Source organism: Pseudophryne corroboree, chromosome 9 (assembly GCF_028390025.1).
Source record: "Pseudophryne corroboree isolate aPseCor3 chromosome 9, aPseCor3.hap2, whole genome shotgun sequence".
In the NCBI taxonomy this organism is placed as follows: domain Eukaryota; kingdom Metazoa; phylum Chordata; class Amphibia; order Anura; family Myobatrachidae; genus Pseudophryne; species Pseudophryne corroboree.
In genome coordinates this window covers 380763366-380780221 of record NC_086452.1, presented here as the reverse complement: position 1 = coordinate 380780221, position 16856 = coordinate 380763366, and the positions used below count along the sequence as shown (strand labels likewise).

Below are 16856 nucleotides of genomic sequence, written 5' to 3'. Positions count from 1 at the left end.
TATTGATGAGCGATGCCAGAGGAGAATGGCCGTACAGGCTGGTCCAAGCTAACAGGAAGACAACAATAACTGAAATATCCATGATTTAAGACAGTGGTATACAGAATAGCTTTCCTGAACACACATCACTTCAAATATTAAAGTGGCTGGGTTGCAGCTGCCAACACCAGGGGAGATTACTACCAAATCGTTGGGTTGTAAAACCTGGCGATTCTGATTGTGCTTGTGCTCGATATTTAAAAGAGCAATACTTTTACTAAGAAGAGATGGCTAGTAAAAACATTGGCCCTTAAAATATCGGGAATAATCACCATCAGAAGCACCAGGTGATTACAACCTAATGCTTTGTAAATAAAACCCCAGGCTTCACTCATGTCAGGTAAGAACAGGAAACAGGCTACAGTGAGCACAGGCTTACCTATACTGAAGATTGGAATAAATGTCAGCTGGCTGACTAATTCAGATTTCTGCTGCCAACGGTATAGACCAGTGATGGGGAACCTTTGGCACTCCAGCTGTTGTTGAACTATACATTCCAGCATGCCCTGTTACAATTTTAGCATGGCCAAATAGCAAAACTGTAGCAGGGCATGCTGGGATGTGTAGTTCAACAACAGCTGGAGTGCCAAAGGTTCCCCATCACTGGTATAGACTTTTTGTAGTTGTGGTGTAATGGTATAAGGAATGTTTTCTTGGCACACAGGGCCCTTAATACCAAGTGAGCATAATTTAAATGCTACAGCCTGATGTTAGCCATGTGTGTCACTATGGCAATAGTCCATTTTTCTGCTAATGACTACCTCCAGCAGGATAATGCACTAGATCACAAAGCACACATCAAAGCACAAGCTGGTTCCACAAACATGGCAATGAGTTTAGTGTGCTTCAGTGGTCTCCACAGTCACCAGATCTTAACCCAGTAGAGCACCTTGGAATGTGGGGAAACCGGAGATTTACAGCATGTTTGGGCAGCCGACAGATCTGCTGTAACTGCATGATGCCAACATGTCACCATAGGCCGGAATGTCTATAATTAATGTTTCCATGCTGTGGAGCAATGGGGAGAAGTCTACCCAATTCCTAATAAAGTGTCCACTATAAACGGAATTGTATGATTGTTGTACCATTTATTTCTCTGACGTCCTAGTGGATGCTGGGTACTCCGTAAGGACCATGGGGAATAAACGGGCTCCGCAGGAGACTGGGCACTCTTTAAAGAAAGCTTAGGTACTATATCTGGTGTGCACTGGCTCCTCCCTCTATGCCCCTCCTCCAGACCTCAGTTAGAATCTGTGCCCGGCCAGAGCTGGATGCACCTAGTGGGCTCTCCTGAGCTTACTAGAAAAGAAAGTATTTGTTAGGTTTTTTATTTTCAGTGAGATCTGCTGGCAACAGACTCACTGCTACGTGGGACTTAGGGGAGAGAAGCAAACCTACCTGCTTGCAGCTAGCTTGTGCTTCTAAGGCTACTGGACACCATTAGCTCCAGAGGGATCGAACACCGGGCCCGACCTCGATCGTCCGTTCCCGGAGCCGCGCCGCCGTCCCCCTTGCAGAGCCAGAAGATGGAAGATTCGAGAAAATCGTCGGCTGAAGACTCCGGTCTTCAATAAGGTAGCGCACAGCACTGCAGCTGTGCGCCATTGCTCCCACAGCACACCACACGCTCCAGTCACTGGTGGGTGCAGGGCGCTGGGGGGGCGCCCTGGGCTGCAATTTGTATACATTACTTGGCAAAATGCACATAATACAGTTCTAAACTGTATATGTGCCTAATCCCCCGCCATAAATATTATTAAAAAAGCGGGAGAAGCCCGCCGCTGAAGGGGCGGGGCTATCTTCCTCAGCACAGCCAGCGCCATTTTCTCTTCACAGCTCCGCTGGAAGGACGCTCCCCAGGCTCTCCCGTGCAGTATACACTACGGAAAGGGTAAAAAAGAGAGGGGGGGCACATAAATTTAGGCGCAATTGTGATAATAAGCAGCTATTGGGGGGAAAATTCACTTTGTATTAGTGTAAGTCCCTCTGTTATATAGCGCTCTGGTGTGTGCTGGCATACTCTCTCTCTGTCTCCCCAAAGGACTTTGTGGGGTCCTGTCCTCAGTCAGAGCATTCCCTGTGTATGTGTGCGGTGTGTCGGTACGGCTGTGTCGACATGTTTGATGAGGACGCTTACGTGGAGGCGGAGCAGGAGCCGATAAGTGTGATGGATATGTGGAAGGTATTAACCGACAGTGTCAACTCCTTGCATAAAAGGTTCAATGACGTAACAGCTTTGGGACAGCTGGCATCTCAGCCCGCGCCTGCCCAAGCGTCTTAGAGGCCATCAGGGGCTCAAAAACGCCCGCTACCTCAGATGGCAGACACAGATGTCGACACGGAGTCTGACTCCAGTGTCGACGAGGATGAGACAAATGTACAATCCACAAGGGCCATCCGATGCATGATTACGGCAATGAAAAATGTGTTGCACATTTCTGACATTAACCCGGTTACCACAAAAAAGGGTATTATGTTTGGGGAGAAAAAGCAGCCAGTGACTTTTCCCCCATCTGATGAGTTGAATGAATTGTGTGAAGAAGCGGGGGGTTCCCCAGATAAGAAACTAGTGATTTCTAAGCGGTTACTAATGGCGTACCCTTTCCCGCCAACGGATAGGTTACGCTGGGAGACATCCCCTAGGGTGGACAAGGCGCTCACGCTTATCAAAAAAGGTGGCACTGCCGTCTCAGGATACGGCCGCCTTAAAGGAGCCTGCAGATAGAAAGCAGGAGGCTATCCTGAAGTCTGTGTATACACACTCAGGTACTATACTGAGACCTGCTATTGCTTCAGCATGGATGTGTAGTGCTGCAGCAGCATGGTCTGATTCCCTGTCAGATAACATTGATTCCCTTGACAGGGATACTATTTTGCTAACCATAGAGCATATTAAAGACGTAGTCTTATATATGAGGGATGCACAGAGGGACATTTGCCGGCTGGCATCTAGAATTAATGCAATGTCCATTTCTGCCAGGAGAGTATTATGGACTCGGCAGTGGACAGGTGATGCTGATTCTAAAAGGCACATGGAAGTTTTGCCTTATAAGGGTGAGGAATTGTTTGGGGACGGTCTCTCGGACCTCGTGTCCACAGCAACAGCTGGGAAGTCGACTTTTTTACCTCAGGTTCCCTCACAGCCGAAGAAAGCGCCGTATTATCAAGTACAGTCCTTTCGGCCCCAGAAAGGCAAGCGGGTCAGAGGCGCGTCCTTTCTGCCCAGAGGCAGGGGTAGAGGAAAAAAGCTGCACCAGACAGCCAGTTCCCAGGAACAAAAATCCTCCCCTGCTTCCACTAAGTCCACCGCATGACGCTGGGGCTCCACAGGTGGAGCCAGGTGCGGTGGGGGCCCGTCTCCGGAACTTCAGCGACCAGTGGGTTCGCTCACAGGTGGATCTCTGGGTTCTACAAGTGGTATCTCAGGGATACAAGCTGGAGTTCGATACGTCTCCCCCTCGCCGTTACCTCAAATCAGCCTTGCCAGCTACTCCCAAGGAAAGGGAGGTAGTACTGGCGGCAATTCACAAGCTGTACCTCCAGCAGGTGATAATCAAAGTTCCCCTCCTTCAACAGGGACGGGGTTACTATTCCACAATGTTTGTGGTACCGAAACCAGACGGTTCGGTGAGACCCATTCTAAATTTGAAATCCTTGAACACTTATATAAGTGCTATAAATGGAATCGCTCAGGGCGGTTATTGCAAGCCTGATAGAGGGGGATTTTATGGTATCACTGGACATCAAGGATGCTTACCTACATGTCCCCATTTACCCACCTCACCAGGAGTACCTCCGATTTGGGGTACAGGACTGCCATTACCAATTCCAGACGTTGCCGTTTGGTCTGTCCACGGCACCGAGGGTATTTACCAAGGTAATGGCCGAAATGATGGTACTCCTTCGAATGAAGGGAGTTATAATTATCCCGTACTTGGACGATCTCCTTATAAAGGCGAGGTCCATGGAGCAGTTGTTGGTCGGAGTAGCACTATCTCAGGAAGTGCTACAACAGCACGGCTGGATTCTGAATATCCCAAAGTCGCAGCTGGTTCCTACGACGCGTCTGCTGTTCTTGGGTATGATTCTGGACACAGAACAGAAGAAGGTGTTTCTCCCGGAGGAGAAGGCCAATGAGTTGTCATCTCTGGTCAGAGACCTCCTGAAACCAAAACAGGTGTCGGTGCATCACTGCACGCGAGTCCTGGGAAAGATGGTAGCTTCTTACGAAGCAATTCCCTTCGGCAGGTTCCATGCAAGGATCTTTCAGTGGGATCTGTTAGACAAGTGGTCCGGATCGCATCTTCAGATGCATCGGTTGATCACCCTGTCCCCGAGGGCCAGGGTGTCTCTGCTGTGGTGGCTGCAGAGTGCTCATCTTCTCGAAGGCCGCAGATTCGGCATTCAGGACTGGGTCCTGGTGACCACGGATGCAAGCCTCCGAGGTTGGGGGGCAGTCACTCAGGGAAGAAACTTCCAAGGACAATGGTCGAGTCAGGAGACTTCCCTACACATAAATATTCTGGAACTAAGGGCCATTTACAATGCCCTAAGTCAAGCAAAACCCCTGCTTCAAAACCAGCCGGTGCTGATTCAGTCAGACAACATCACGGCGGTCGCCCATGTAAACCGACAGGGCGGCACAAGAAGCAGGATGGCAATGGCAGAAGCCACAAGGATTCTCCGATGGGCGGAGAATCACGTGATAGCACTGTCAGCAGTGTTCATTCCGGGAGTGGACAACTGGGAAGCAGACTTCCTCAACTGGCACGACCTACACCCGGGAGAGTGGGGACTTCATCCAGAAGTCTTCCAGCTGATTGTAAATCGTTGGGAAAGGCCACAGGTGGACATGATGGCGTCCCGCCTCAACAAAAAGCTAAAAAGATATTGCGGCAGGTTAAGGGACCCTCAGGCGATAGCTGTGGACGCTCTAGTGACACCGTGGGTGTACCAGTCGGTTTATGTGTTCCCTCCTCTTCCTCTCATACCAAAGGTACTGAGGATAATAAGAAAGAGAGGAGTAAGAACTATACTCATCGTTCCGGATTGGCCAAGAAGAACTTGGTACCCGGAACTACAAGAAATGATCTCAGAGGACCCTTGGCCTCTGCCGCTCCGACAGGACCTGCTACAGCAGGGGCCCTGTCTGTTCCAAGACTTACCGCGGCTGCGTTTGACGGCATGGCGGTTGAACGCCGAATCCTGATGGAAAAGGGCATTCCGGTTGAAGTAATTCCTACGCTGATAAAAGCTAGGAAGGATGTGACAGTGAAAATATGTTGCTTGGTGTGAGGCTATGAAGGCCCCAACAGAGGAATTTCAGCTGGGTCGATTTCTGCACTTCCTACAGTCAGGGACGAAATCTGGACTTTTATGGATCCCAATTTTAGGCCCATAGTCACTCCTGTCTATTTTCTTTCAAAAAGAACTGGCTTCACTGCCTGAAGTTCAGACGTTTGTTAAAGGAGTGCTGCATATTCAGCCCCCTTTTGTGCCTCCAGTGGCACCTTGGGATCTCAACGTAGTGTTGGATTTCCTAAAATCACATTGGTTTGAGCCACTTAAGACCGTGGAGTTGAAGTATCTCACGTGGAAAGTGGTCATGCTTTTGGCACTGGCTTCGGCTAGGCGTGTGTCAGAATTGGCGTCTTTGTCATGTAAAAGCCCTTATCTGATCTTTCATATGGACAGGGCAGAATTGAGGACTCGTCCCCAATTTCTCCCTAAGGTGGTATCAGCGTTTCATTTGAACCAACCTATTGTGGTGCCTGCTGCTACTCGGGACTTGGTGGATTCCAAGTTGCTGGACGTAGTCCGGGCCCTGAAAATCTATGTTTCCAGGACGGCTAGAGTCAGAAAAACTGACTCGCTGTTTATCCTGCATGCACCCAACAAGCTGGGTGCTCCTGCTTCTAAGCAGACTATTGCTCGCTGGATCTGTAGCACGATTCAACTTGCACATTCTGCGGCTGGACTGCCGCATCCTAAATCAGTAAAAGCCCATTCCACGAGGAAGGTGGGCTCTTCTTGGGCGGCTGCCCGAGGGGTCTCGGCTTTACAACTTTGCCGAGCTGCTACCTGGTCGGGATCAAACACGTTTGCAAAATTCTACAAGTTTGATACCCTGGCTGAGGAGGACCTTGAGTTTGCTCATTCGGTGCTGCAGAGTCATCCGCACTCTCCCGCCCGTTTGGGAGCTTTAGTATAATCCCCATGGTCCTTACGGAGTACCCAGCATCCACTAGGACGTCAGAGAAAATAAGAATTTACTCACCGGTAATTCTATTTCTCGTAGTCCGTAGTGGATGCTGGGAGCCCGTCCCAAGTGCGGACTTCTGCAATACTTGTATATAGTTATTGCTTAACTATAGGGTTATTGTTCTGAGCCATCTGTTGAATGAGGCTCAGCTGTTGTTCATACTGTTAACTGGGTATAGTTACCACAAGTTGTACGGTGTGATTGGTGTGGTTGGTATGAGTCTTACCCTGGATTCCAAATCCTTTCCTAGTAATGTCAGCTCTTCCGGGCACAGTTTCCTTAACTGAGGTCTGGAGGAGGGGCATAGAGGGAGGAGCCAGTGCACACCAGATATAGTACCTAATCTTTCTTTAAAGAGTGCCCAGTCTCCTGCGGAGCCCGTCTATTCCCCATGGTCCTTACGGAGTACCCAGCATCCACTACGGACTACGAGAAATAGAATTACCGGTGAGTAAATTCTTATTTTATGCCAAATGGTGGCATTCTGAAATCATACATTATTCTTTAGCAAATTGTCTTGAAAATCCCAGAGCTGGAGCTTTTGCCATGTCCACTGGCATGATTGATTCACTTCTAGGCTATAGATCAGTGGTTCTCAACCTCATCCCTCACGTTTTCCCAACAGGTCATGTTTGCAGGATTTCTGTCTGTGGAAGCATGTGAGATAATTACTAACTCAACGAAATAGATTTACTCACCAGTGTATAATTAAAGGGTCCACAAAACTTGGCCTGTTTGGGGAACCTGAGGATAAATTCAGAACTATTGCTAGAGAGAGTTTGGTGGTAGTGTTTTATAGGGTTATTTAGGGGCAAATAGATATTTTGAATTAATGACTATTAAAAATGTGTATACTGTATATACACCTTTATTATGTTTGACATACATTTAACCACTTTCCTGGCATGGTCGCATCAGATAGAGAGTGTTTGCAGCGGCAGGGAAGAGAAACTTCCCTCCGCTGCTGCTGTCAGAGGAACCGGAAGGGGCAGCATGCTGGAGACTCTGAATGGGAGATTGACCTGAGGACTTTGTAGGGAATACATATGATATCCCAGCAGACGGGACGCCTGCTGTCACTATATACCGACATCGACATCCCATCTACTGGAATCCCGGCAGCTAGTCCCCACATGGGCTCACTGCGCTAACCAAGCTTCAGGCCCAGTGGCTTGCTGCATTTGCGACAGATTATAGTCCCACTCGGTTGGTGGCGTGGACTCGCCAGCCGAGTGTGAATTCCCCGCGTTTGTTGGGATTCCAGCCGGCGACATTACACTGGCTGTCGTTACACTGGCTGTCGGGTTTCCAGAGTCTGTTTCCTGAATGCCGGGATCCTGACAGCCAATATATTAACTGCATCCCCTTTGTAGGATGAGGATTGGAGTTATATTTTTAAGATCCCGTTGTTCGCAACATATAAATCTGAATATGTTGAACCCGTGCAGATGTGGCCAAAGTACTTTCGACTCTGGTGAAGCCGGTTAGCGGTATACCGGTATATGCAATGGTCGCACTCTGGGTTCTCCAGATTTTGGTCTGAAGTGGTAGGTTGTATAGTAGTCAGGACTGAGCTTTGCATCCCCCTGCAGAACCCAGTGACCTATATATTTGGATTGCACCTTTAGGATTTACTCATATTTGCAGCTATATGTTAATAATTTCCTGGCTTCGGCTAGTGTGTGTATTGCCAGGTGCTGGATGCCTGGTTACCTCATGATGGATTTATGTTATGAACAACAGCAAATGCTTCCTTAAATCTGACAGTTTGGTCTGTGTGGCAAAACTGTAAATGCCTTGCTGTGGGAGCTCTTCGTGGTTTATTTAGCATGTTCTTGTGACCCTCCGGTGCCTCCCCGTGGAACACTACGGTATCCTCATTGCTTTGCATTGTATTTCCACTGAATCTTTTTTGTATTGAATATGTATATTTTTCTCTTGCTGTATCACTCCGTTATGCGGAGGTGTAATCTGTATACTTTGCCTCTGGCTCAGTGACTTATGATCTTACTAGTACATTGTTTGTTAATGTTTGTTCTTTGTTTTGTCATATCTTTAATTTGAAAAATTTAATAAAGATGCACTATTTAAAAAACACAAAAAATAAAAATAAAGTATGGAAAGTGTTTTACCAGCCCTGTGCTCCTAGAATGTTTGTTTTAAATACTGTATGCTACTTTATGGTATAATAGAAAATTGGCTTTGGCCTGCTTAAGGAATTGATCATTCCCAGAAAACTGATGCAATGCAAATTTCAGTTTGGTCATTTATGGATGAAAATCATTTGTTGGGTTCATTTAAGTGATGGACACCTGACTGGTGATATTCAATTGTAGAGATGGGTGCGAGTGCCACGGGTGCTCGTAGCTAATCGCGCATATCGCACTCAAATTCACCAGGTTTAGATGTGTAAAGCTGCTAAACCCACACAAAGTATTGGGAGCAGTTTGGGTGCCTAGAAGCCGGATTTTATGCAGATTTCTGCTTGCCACCTCAGGAGAGTGCTACAAGAAATGATGGGCACCTGTGGTATTTGCACCCATCAGCACAAACAATTTAGATGGGTCGGCTTCAGACACTTAAAAACAATTGAATTCCCTCTTATAATTAGTTTTCGGACACTTTTAAATGTGGTAGAAAACTAAAAGTGAGTGAAAAGCAATCTGTTTTTATACACCATGTACTAACAACATGCTAATTACGAATACTGTTTTTCTCTATCGTCCTAGTGGATGCTGGGGTTCCTGAAAGGACCATGGGGAATAGCGGCTCCGCAGGAGACAGGGCACAAAAAGTAAAGCTTTTCCGATCAGGTGGTGTGCACTGGCTCCTCCCCCTATGACCCTCCTCCAGACTCCAGTTAGATTTTTGTGCCCGGCCGAGAAGGGTGCAATCTAGGTGGCTCTCCTAAAGAGCTGCTTAGAGAAAGTTTAGCTAGGTTTTTTATGTTACAGTGATTCCTGCTGGCAACAGGATCACTGCAGCGAGGGACTGAGGGGAGAAGGAGTCAACTCACCTGCGTGCAGGATGGATTGGCTTCTTGGCTACTGGACATCAAGCTCCAGAGGGACGATCACAGGTACAGCCTGGATGGTCACCGGAGCCGCGCCGCCGGCCCCCTTGCAGATGCTGAAGACAGAAGAGGTCCAGAATCGGCGGCTGAAGACTCCTGCAGTCTTCTAAAGGTAGCGCACAGCACTGCAGCTGTGCGCCATTTTCCTCTCAGCACACTTCACACGGCAGTCACTGAGGGTGCAGGGCGCTGGGAGGGGGGCGCCCTGGGAGGCAAATGAGTACCTATAAAGGCTAAAAATACCTCACATATAGCCCTAGAGGCTATATGGAGATATTTAACCCCTGCCTGATTTCTCAAAATAGCGGGAGACGAGCCCGCCGGAAAAGGGGCGGGGCCTATCTCCTCAGCACACGGCGCCATTTCCTCTCACAGCTCCGCTGGTCAGGACGGCTCCCAGGTCTCTCCCCTGCACTGCACTACAGAAACAGGGTAAAACAGAGAGGGGGGGCAAATTTATGGCGATATTTTTATATAACAAAGCAGCTATAGGGGAGCACTTATTATAAGGCTATCCCTGATATATATATAGCGCTTTTGGTGTGTGCTGGCAAACTCTCCCTCTGTCTCCCCAAAGGGCTAGTGGGTCCTGTCTTCATTAGGAGCATTCCCTGTGTGTCTGCTGTGTGTCGGTACGTGTGTGTCGACATGTATGAGGACGATATTGGTGTGGAGGCGGAGCAATTGCCAAATATGGGGATGTCACCTCCTAGGGGGTCGACACCAGAATGGATGCCTTTATTTATGGAACTACGGGATAGTGTCAACACGCTAAAGCAGTCGTTTGACGACATGAGACGGCCGGACAATCAATTAGTGCCTGTCCAGGCGACTCAAACACCGTCAGGGGCTGTGAAACGCCCTTTGCCTCAGTCGGTCGACACAGACCCAGACACAGGCGATGACTCCAGTGGTGACGGTGACGAATCAACCGTATTTTCCAGTAGGGCCACACGTTATATGATTTTGGCAATGAAGGAGGCGTTACATTTAGCTGATACTACAGGTACCACTAAACAGGGTATTATGTGGGGTATGAAAAAACTACCTATAGTTTTTCCTGAATCAGAAGAACTAAATGACGTGTGTAATGAAGCGTGGGTTGCCCCTGATAAAAAGCTGATAATTTCTAAGAAATTATTGGCATTATACCCTTTCCCGCCAGAGGTTAGGGAGCGCTGGGAAACACCTCCTAGGGTGGACAAGGCGCTAACACGCTTATCTAAACAAGTGGCGTTACCCTCTCCTGAGACGGCCGCACTTAAAGATCCATCAGATAGGAGGATGGAAAATATCCAAAAAAGTATATACACACATGCAGGTGTTATACTACGACCAGCTGTAGCAACTGCCTGGATGGGCAGTGCGGGGGTAGTTTGGTCAGAATCCCTGATTGAAAATATTGATACCCTGGACAGGGACAATATTTTACTGTCGTTAGAACAAATAAAGGATGCATTTCTTTATATGCGTGATGCACAGAGGGATATATGCACACTGGCATCACGGGTAAGTGCTATGTCCATTTCGGCCAGAAGAGCTTTATGGACGCGACAGTGGACAGGCGATGCGGATTCAAAACGGCATATGGAAGTTTTGCCGTATAAGGGGGAGGAGTTATTTGGAGTCGGTCTATCAGATTTGGTGGCCACGGCTACAGCCGGGAAATCCACCTTTCTACCTCAAGTCACTCCCCAACAGAAAAAGGCACCGACTTTTCAACCGCAGCCCTTTCGTTCCTTTAAAAATAAGAGAGCAAAGGGCTATTCATATTTGCCACGAGGCAAAGGTCGAGGGAAGAGACAGCAACACGCAGCTCCTTCCCAGGATCAGAAGCCCTCCCCGGCTTCTACAAAAGCCTCAGCATGACGCTGGGGCTTCTCAAGCGGACTCGGGGACGGTGGGCGGTCGTCTCAAAAATTACAGCGCGCAGTGGGCTCACTCGCAAGTAGATCCCTGGATCCTGCAGATAATATCTCAGGGATACAGGTTGGAATTAGAGACAGATCCACCTCGCCGTTTCCTGAGGTCTGCTTTACCAACGTCCCCCTCCGAAAGGGAGACGGTGTTGGAAGCCATTCACAAGCTGTACTCTCAGCAGGTGATAGTCAAGGTACCTCTTCTGCAACAAGGGAAGGGGTATTATTCCACTCTTTTTGTGGTACCGAAGCCGGATGGCTCGGTAAGGCCTATTCTAAATCTGAAGTCCTTGAACCTGTACATAAAGAAGTTCAAGTTCAAAATGGAGTCACTCAGAGCAGTGATAGCGAACCTGGAAGAGGGGGACTTTATGGTATCCTTGGACATCAAGGATGCGTATCTCCACGTTCCAATTTACCCCTCACACCAGGGGTACCTCAGGTTCGTTGTACAAAACTGTCACTATCAGTTTCAGACGCTGCCGTTCGGATTGTCCACGGCACCTCGGATCTTTACAAAGGTAATGGCCGAGATGATGATTCTTCTTCGAAGAAAAGGCGTATTAATTATCCCATACTTGGACGATCTCCTAATAAGGGCGAGGTCCAGAGAACAGCTAGAGATGGGATTAGCACTGTCTCAAGAAGTGCTAAAACAGCACGGGTGGATTCTGAATATTCCAAAATCCCAGTTAATGCCGACAACTCGTCTGCTGTTCCTAGGGATGATTCTGGACACGGTTCAGAAAAAGGTTTTTCTCCCGGAGGAAAAAGCCAAGGAGTTATCCGAGCTTGTCAGGAACCTCCTAAAACCAGGAAAGGTGTCTGTACATCAATGCACAAGAGTCCTGGGAAAAATGGTGGCTTCTTACGAAGCGATTCCATTCGGCAGATTCCACGCAAGAATTTTCCAAAGGGATCTGTTGGACAAATGGTCAGGGTCGCATCTTCAGATGCACCTACGGATAACCCTGTCTCCAAGGACAAGGGTGTCTCTTCTGTGGTGGTTGCAGAGTGCTCATCTATTGGAGGGCCGCAGATTCGGCATACAGGATTGGATCCTGGTGACCACGGACGCCAGCCTGAGAGGCTGGGGAGCAGTCACACAAGGAAGAAACTTCCAGGGAGTATGGACGAGCCTGGAAACGTCTCTTCACATAAACATTCTGGAACTAAGAGCAATATACAATGCTCTAAACCAGGCAGAACCTCTGCTTCAGGGAAAACCGGTATTGATCCAGTCGGACAACATCACGGCAGTCGCCCATGTGAACAGACAGGGCGGCACAAGAAGCAGGAGGGCAATGGCAGAAGCTGCAAGGATTCTTCGCTGGGCAGAGAATCATGTGATAGCACTGTCAGCAGTGTTCATCCCGGGAGTGGACAACTGGGAAGCAGACTTCCTCAGCAGACACGATCTTCACCCGGGAGAGTGGGGACTTCATCCAGAAGTCTTCCACATGCTGGTAACCCGTTGGGAAAGACCAATGGTGGACATGATGGCGTCTCGCCTCAACAAAAAACTGGACAGGTATTGCGCCAGGTCAAGAGATCCGCAGGCAATAGCTGTGGACGCGCTGGTAACGCCTTGGGTGTACCAGTCGGTGTATGTGTTTCCTCCTCTGCCTCTCATACCAAAAGTATTGAGAATTATACGGCAAAGAGGCGTAAGAACGATACTAGTGGTTCCGGATTGGCCAAGGAGGACTTGGTACCCGGAACTTCAAGAGATGATCACGGAAGATCCGTGGCCTCTACCTCTAAGGAGGGACTTGCTTCAGCAGGGTCCCTGTCTGTTTCAAGACTTACCGCGGCTGCGTTTGACGGCATGGCGGTTGAACGCCGGATCCTAAAGGAAAGAGGCATGCCGGAAGAAGTCATTCCTACTTTGATTAAAGCAAGGAAGGAAGTAACCGTGCAACATTATCACCGAATTTGGCGAAAATATGTTGCGTGGTGCGAAGATCGGAGTGCTCCGACGGAGGAATTTCAACTGGGTCGATTCCTACATTTCCTGCAATCAGGATTGTCAATGGGTCTCAAATTGGGATCTATTAAGGTTCAAATTTCGGCCCTGTCGATTTTCTTTCAAAAAGAATTGGCTTCAGTCCCTGAAGTCCAGACCTTTGTTAAGGGAGTGCTGCATATACAGCCTCCTGTGGTGCCTCCAGTGGCACCGTGGGATCTAAATGTGGTTTTGGACTTCCTAAAATCTCATTGGTTTGAACCACTAAAAAAGGTGGATTTGAAATATCTCACATGGAAAGTGACCATGCTTCTAGCCCTGGCTTCTGCCAGGAGAGTGTCAGAATTGGCAGCTTTATCTTACAAAAGCCCATATCTGATTTTCCATTCGGACAGGGCAGAACTGCGGACTCGTCCGCATTTTCTCCCTAAGGTGGTGTCAGCATTTCATCTGAACCAGCCTATTGTAGTGCCTGCGGCTACAAGTGACTTGGAGGACTCCAAGTTACTGGACGTTGTCAGAGCATTAAAAATATATATTGCAAGGACAGCTGGAGTCAGAAAATCTGACTCGTTGTTTATATTGTATGCGCCCAACAAGATGGGTGCTCCTGCGTCTAAGCAGACGATTGCTCGTTGGATCTGTAGCACAATCCAACTTGCACATTCTGTGGCAGGCTTGCCACAGCCTAAATCTGTAAAGGCCCACTCCACAAGGAAGGTGGGCTCATCTTGGGCGGCTGCCCGAGGGGTCTCGGCATTACAACTTTGCCGAGCAGCTACGTGGTCAGGGGAGAACACGTTTGTAAAATTTTACAAATTTGATACTCTGGCCAAGGAGGACCTGGAGTTCTCTCATTCGGTGCTGCAGAGTCATCCGCACTCTCCCGCCCGTTTGGGAGCTTTGGTATAATCCCCATGGTCCTTTCAGGAACCCCAGCATCCACTAGGACGATAGAGAAAATAAGATTTTACTTACCGATAAATCTATTTCTCGGAGTCCGTAGTGGATGCTGGGCGCCCATCCCAAGTGCGGATTATCTGCATAAATTGTACATAGTTATTGTTAACTAATTCGGGTTATTGTTAAAGGAAGCCATCTTTCAGAGGCTCCGCTGTTATCATACTGTTAACTGGGTTTAGATCACAAGTTGTACGGTGTGATTGGTGTGGCTGGTATGAGTCTTACCCGGGATTCAAAATCCTCCCTTATTGTGTACGCTCGTCCGGGCACAGTACCTAACTGGAGTCTGGAGGAGGGTCATAGGGGGAGGAGCCAGTGCACACCACCTGATCGGAAAAGCTTTACTTTTTGTGCCCTGTCTCCTGCGGAGCCGCTATTCCCCATGGTCCTTTCAGGAACCCCAGCATCCACTACGGACTCCGAGAAATAGATTTATCGGTAAGTAAAATCTTATTTTACGTTTGGTGCAAATGTTGAATGTATGATTGTAATTTGTAGGCAAGCGAGACCTTTCTTTAAAAAAAAAAAAAAAAAAAATCTTCAGTGGAAAGACTTCTGCTTAGATTAATGGCCTACATGACTTTTATTGCAGGTACGAAAGACTTTCCTAAAGCTGGCCTTCTGTGACATCTGCCAGAAGTTCCTTTTGAACGGTTTTCGGTGTCAGACGTGTGGATACAAATTTCATGAACACTGCAGCACCAAGGTCCCCACCATGTGTTTGGACTGGAGCAACATCTGGCAAAGGCTGTGAGTGAGCGCTACATTCAGGACACGCTCCTCATTTACTGCATGTCACTGTAGAGAGAGCACAGCTTGGAAAATGTCAGCTAATTGCATCAGTAGTGGTTCCAGCTCTTGGGAAACAACTGAATGAACCCGTTTATTCTATTTTTAAACAAACTTATTATTGTAAATTAAAGGACAATGAGATGAGCAAAGTGTATAAACACGGCCTTCATCCAACTAATTACCACAGGCTTTCATCATGCTGGAATAGAAAGTATACAGAGGGAGTTTTCCTCTTTAAAGGGGCTGTGTAACCACGCCAGCACACATGTATGTAGAATGTAAATAATTATCTGATTAATTTCTAGCATATGTTCGGGATTTCATCAAATCTTAAAAGGATTTGAGTAATTCTGTCATCGGTTACTATTTGTCTCTCTCTAAATCCTGTCTTCTCGTCAAGGACTTTTTCTAAGACCACCCAGGCTTAGCATGCTGCGTGTTACGATGTAGATACCATACATAAGTGCACCAAGTAGCTGACATAGCACTTTTCTCTAAGGAACCAAAGTCTGAGACTTCACAGATCAAACCTACTCGCACAGTGTCACGGAATGTAGATCTACTGCAGGGATCTTATATATGGTGCAGGCACTTGATTAATAGTAGATTTCTTCTATAAATGTTAGTTTTCATGCTTGGTTATCGCGTATTCCTAATTCTGCATAGATTTCGTATGGAGCTGGTACTATGTGTTCTTTTGTGTTGGTTTGATATTTCAGGGTTTTTTTAAATTGGTAACTGGATTACAGCAAGGCAAAGTGTGATTGTACATGGATGATGTACATCTGTGATGAGTAGGGATCCGTTTAATTTGCCGGCTGTCGTGATCCCGGCGGTCAGGATACTGACTCTGGAAACCCGCCAGCCGGCAATGCCGCCAGACAGAATCCTTTCAAAACAGGGCTATTCCCACTCGTGGGTGTCCACAACACCCATAGAGTGGAAATAGATCCTGTGGCGAGCCACCGGGCATGCAGCATGGCGAGTGCAGCGAGCCTGCAATGGGATTCTTTGCGCTCACCCCGCTGCCGGTATTCTGGTGGGATGCCGGTGTCGGGGTATTATGGACAGCCGATATCCTGCCCACCAGTAAATCCTATGTATTCCGATGAGTATGTATTGATTTAAACGGAATATGACAACACACAAATATATAATATTAATTTATTACTATTGGAAGATGAACATTATAGGCTGCCTGGTGTGTCACTGTGTAACTTGCAGTGTCTGGAACTTTATGCTCTATGCAATGTATTGTTTATGTTATAACCTAGCTTGTATTGCCTGTGCATATGGCATCCTTGCTTTTACTGCTTGTCTTCTGTGATATTCTTGTGTATTATGTTAGCTGGCTGATTTATATTGCCGGCCTCATCATATAGTAGCCTGTAAATGCTGTTCCTTTCATTATTCTACCCTGGGCTAGATTACCTGGTTTGCATAATTTTCCCTATGTAGAGTCTATAGTATGCGGGTAGTAGATCTACAGTGTCTGGGTAGACCGTCAATAGGTCCACACCATATGTTTGACAGGTACAAGAGGTTGACTGTGTTTTGGGTTCATAGGTACAAAAGGTTGCCTTTACAATGGTTGTCACACAAATGGGTGACACATGCCTTTTTTTTTTTTTTTTTGGGGGGGGGGGGGGGGGGGTTCCCATGTTTTCCCAACTTTTGCTTGATTTACTATTCACATGGACTACGATTGAGAATAGTAACCTGTGGCAAGCACAGCTGTAACGGAGCAAGCCCCCATGCCCGAAGTATGCCCATGAATGTAAACGTCTGGATAGATGGCAGTCACATGACATGGAATATACGAGATGTGGCCTAAAAAAACAA

The 16856-nt window shown here is 47.6% G+C and overlaps 1 protein-coding gene across 8 annotated transcripts in view; it reads left to right on the top strand.

The window, feature by feature from the left end:
- The window catches only part of RAF1 (Raf-1 proto-oncogene, serine/threonine kinase), a 318071-nt gene that overhangs the window by 195791 nt on the left and 105424 nt on the right, over positions 1-16856 (top strand). For all 8 annotated transcript variants that reach the window (XM_063940787.1, XM_063940785.1, XM_063940786.1 and 5 more), the window contains one exon: positions 14815-14972. In XM_063940787.1, the coding sequence (XP_063796857.1) occupies positions 14815-14972 (158 nt within the window). The remainder of the gene's footprint in view (positions 1-14814; positions 14973-16856) is intronic.